This window comes from Lycium ferocissimum, chromosome 7, assembly GCF_029784015.1.
Source record: "Lycium ferocissimum isolate CSIRO_LF1 chromosome 7, AGI_CSIRO_Lferr_CH_V1, whole genome shotgun sequence".
NCBI classification, from domain to species: domain Eukaryota; kingdom Viridiplantae; phylum Streptophyta; class Magnoliopsida; order Solanales; family Solanaceae; genus Lycium; species Lycium ferocissimum.
In genome coordinates, this window is record NC_081348.1 from 17,129,454 (window position 1) to 17,132,132 (window position 2,679).

At 33.6% G+C, this 2,679-nt stretch overlaps 1 protein-coding gene across 1 annotated transcript; it reads left to right on the forward strand.

Moving 5' to 3' along the window:
- The first annotated feature begins 1,237 nt into the window (after positions 1-1,237).
- Positions 1,238-2,395, forward strand: LOC132062565 (protein LIM1). Its single transcript, XM_059455113.1, has 2 exons — positions 1,238-1,618; positions 2,151-2,395. The coding sequence occupies exons 1-2, from the start codon at positions 1,309-1,311 to the stop codon at positions 2,165-2,167; spliced, it is 327 nt and encodes a 108-aa protein (XP_059311096.1). The 5' UTR covers positions 1,238-1,308; the 3' UTR covers positions 2,168-2,395.
- The last annotated feature ends 284 nt before the right edge of the window (positions 2,396-2,679 follow it).

The window sequence follows — 2,679 nt, forward strand, 5'->3', positions numbered from 1 at the left end:
TGGACTATCCGGTTATAAAGTAAGAATTGTGCTAAATTTTGTAAACTAGATAACTGAAGGGTATTGGGCTGTAATTATCCTCATTTAGATATCTATGAGGCCTAATATGATGAACATTTTTTTTTTGGTTAAATAGAATCTATATATAAACACAAAATTATATATAGTTTGGAGACATAGGCTCCACAGAAGGCTCAATTTGAGCATATGATGCCGGAACATTGTTTAGATTACGGGTCAAAATACTTCTAATAAAAGAAGTTCCCAAAATGTCTGCCCAGACAGTTTCATTAGCATACACCGGTATGTGTGCATGACTACTGAATTCCTCAGCTTCTGGATTAGCAACCTGCGTTCATCAATAATTGGGTTATAAATAGAGTGCCCATGAGTAAGCATTGATATAACCTCTGTGGTGTCAGTATTGACTTGCAAAGCAATAAGGTTGTGAGTCCAGGTCATTGTCAATCCTTTGTGGAGAGCTTGCGTAATATGATGAACATGATATAGGAGGAAGTATGAAAATGAGAAAGTTGGAAAAAAAATTGGCAGAAGGCAACTTTTTTATTTTACTTGCTTTATTTTGATATAGCTTTATAATCCTTGGATTAATATTCCATATCGAATGTGATATAAAATTATACCAAGATTCCAAAATAAAATACTTAACTCATTATATTTATATCGAAAATGAAAAAAGTAAACAAACAAAGGATAAAACACTATCAAGTTTAATTTTATATGGGGATTACTTTCACATACACTGACAATCATTAAATTTTGCTTGATGCTTCCTTCAATCCTCCATATCATGATAATGCAGGATTAAAATCATCTAAACTCTATTGTATTTAACTGAAATTCTGCTTCCTATAAACCAAATCACTTGAGTTGGCTTATCCCCTTTTCAATTTTAAATGCCGAAGGCCATCTGCTATTCTAGTTACTCTTGACCTTACTAAATTGCATTTGATAATTTTCAAATAACTTATTCTCATTTTTCAACTAAAATTGCATTTGATAATTTTCAAATGAACTTATTCTCATTTTTCAACTAACATTGCATTTACAGATCACTAACACATATCAAAACCAGTTCAAATAAGGAAGGTCAGTCATGAGTGTTGCATTTACAGGCATGAAAACCATGATTAGTAGAACAGTTAGCTCATCAATGAAATTAGCCAAGTAACATAAGCACACTAACTTCCTATATATATTTAATTCAAGCGTCACTCCATTTACAGTACTACCTCGAATATCAGAAAAGAAATCCTACGTCTTAATTGTGAGGTCAAAACCAAAAAGATGAGCAGAAACATGACTAGTACTACTGTAGTAATGCTGGTTTTATTAATTACCTGCAGTGCGGTTATGAAAGAAAGCAGTGCTCATTCTTGTAGCAGCACTTTCTTTTCAGCATTGATTCAGCTGATACCTTGTAGGGCATCGGTTGCTCCGTTCAGTCCGATGCCACCAACCGAGGCATGCTGTGCTTCGATCAAGGCGTTAGGGCAGCCATGTCTGTGTGTTCTTATCAATGGCCCTCCGATTTCTGGTGTTGATCGAAACATGGCCTTGCAGCTTCCTGATAAGTGCACTGCCAACTTTGAACCATGTAAAACATCTCTTTTATCTCTATATTTTCCACTTTCAAGTGTGTTTGGTATGGCAGAATCGTTTTTTTATTATGTAAAATGTCTTCTAGAAAAATAATTTTTGGTGTTTGGTTGGAGAGTGAAATATTTTTCAAAAAACAAATCTAGTAAAGATCGATACAAATATTACTAACAAATAAACTTGATACTACTTAGATGGAAATTTTGTGTATTAATGTTGATGACAACGTCTCGTGGTTGGAAGAAGTGGTATCAAATTAAAAGTTAAAAAATTTGTAACGAAAATGAAGTATGCATTTGAGGGAAGTCGTTTTTCCCTTTTTGGTGGAAATTTTATTTTCCTTGTAAACATTTTCTGATAACCAAATACCAGAAAATGATATCTTAATGAAAAATAATTTTCCCGTAGTTTCAAACGCACTATAATTAATTCAAAAAGAGCATATAAACAACTATTACTCCCTACTATCATTTTTCCTGAACAAAGCCTAAATATTTTGTTCTAAAATTTTGTTCTCTCTCTCTTTGCAGGTGAATTTGGAAAGTAAGACTACTCCTAGATTCAAGTAGTTGTGGACAAGGAAGAAGTATAGAATAAATGTGCAGGGGAGCTCGGCTTAGGACTGCTACTCTGAACAAGTAGTTTATGAACAATTGAAATATGTACTAAATCAAAGTGTTTAATTAATTGTTATAGTTTATTTAGCTTGCCTTAATATTCTTATAATATTCAATATAAGTACTATGTAATGCAAAATGTTTCACTTTTGATCTCAGAGCAGAATCTGGCCTGGCCACTTCTATTTTGAGTTTTTGACTTACGGACCTTTAAACACATTCCACTCAAGAATTGCAGATAAAAGGCCTTCATGATGGACAAGTTCTAACAGTCCATTGTAGTATTTTAAACACATAAACAGAGCCAAACGCAGCGGAATATTAAAATAGGAACTTACCTTCAGCCATAGTTGTTCAAGTGTCGTGGAGAATCGCCTTTGATCTAGTGCCGACTTGCAACCCTGAAAAGAATAGTAAAAAGCCTTAGAGTGTTCTAGGCAGG

Excerpts from the sequence above, each read along its gene's own strand:
- LOC132062565 (XM_059455113.1), top strand. The coding sequence starts at position 1,309 with ATGAGCAGAAACATGACTAGTACTACTGTAGTAATGCTGGTTTTATTA.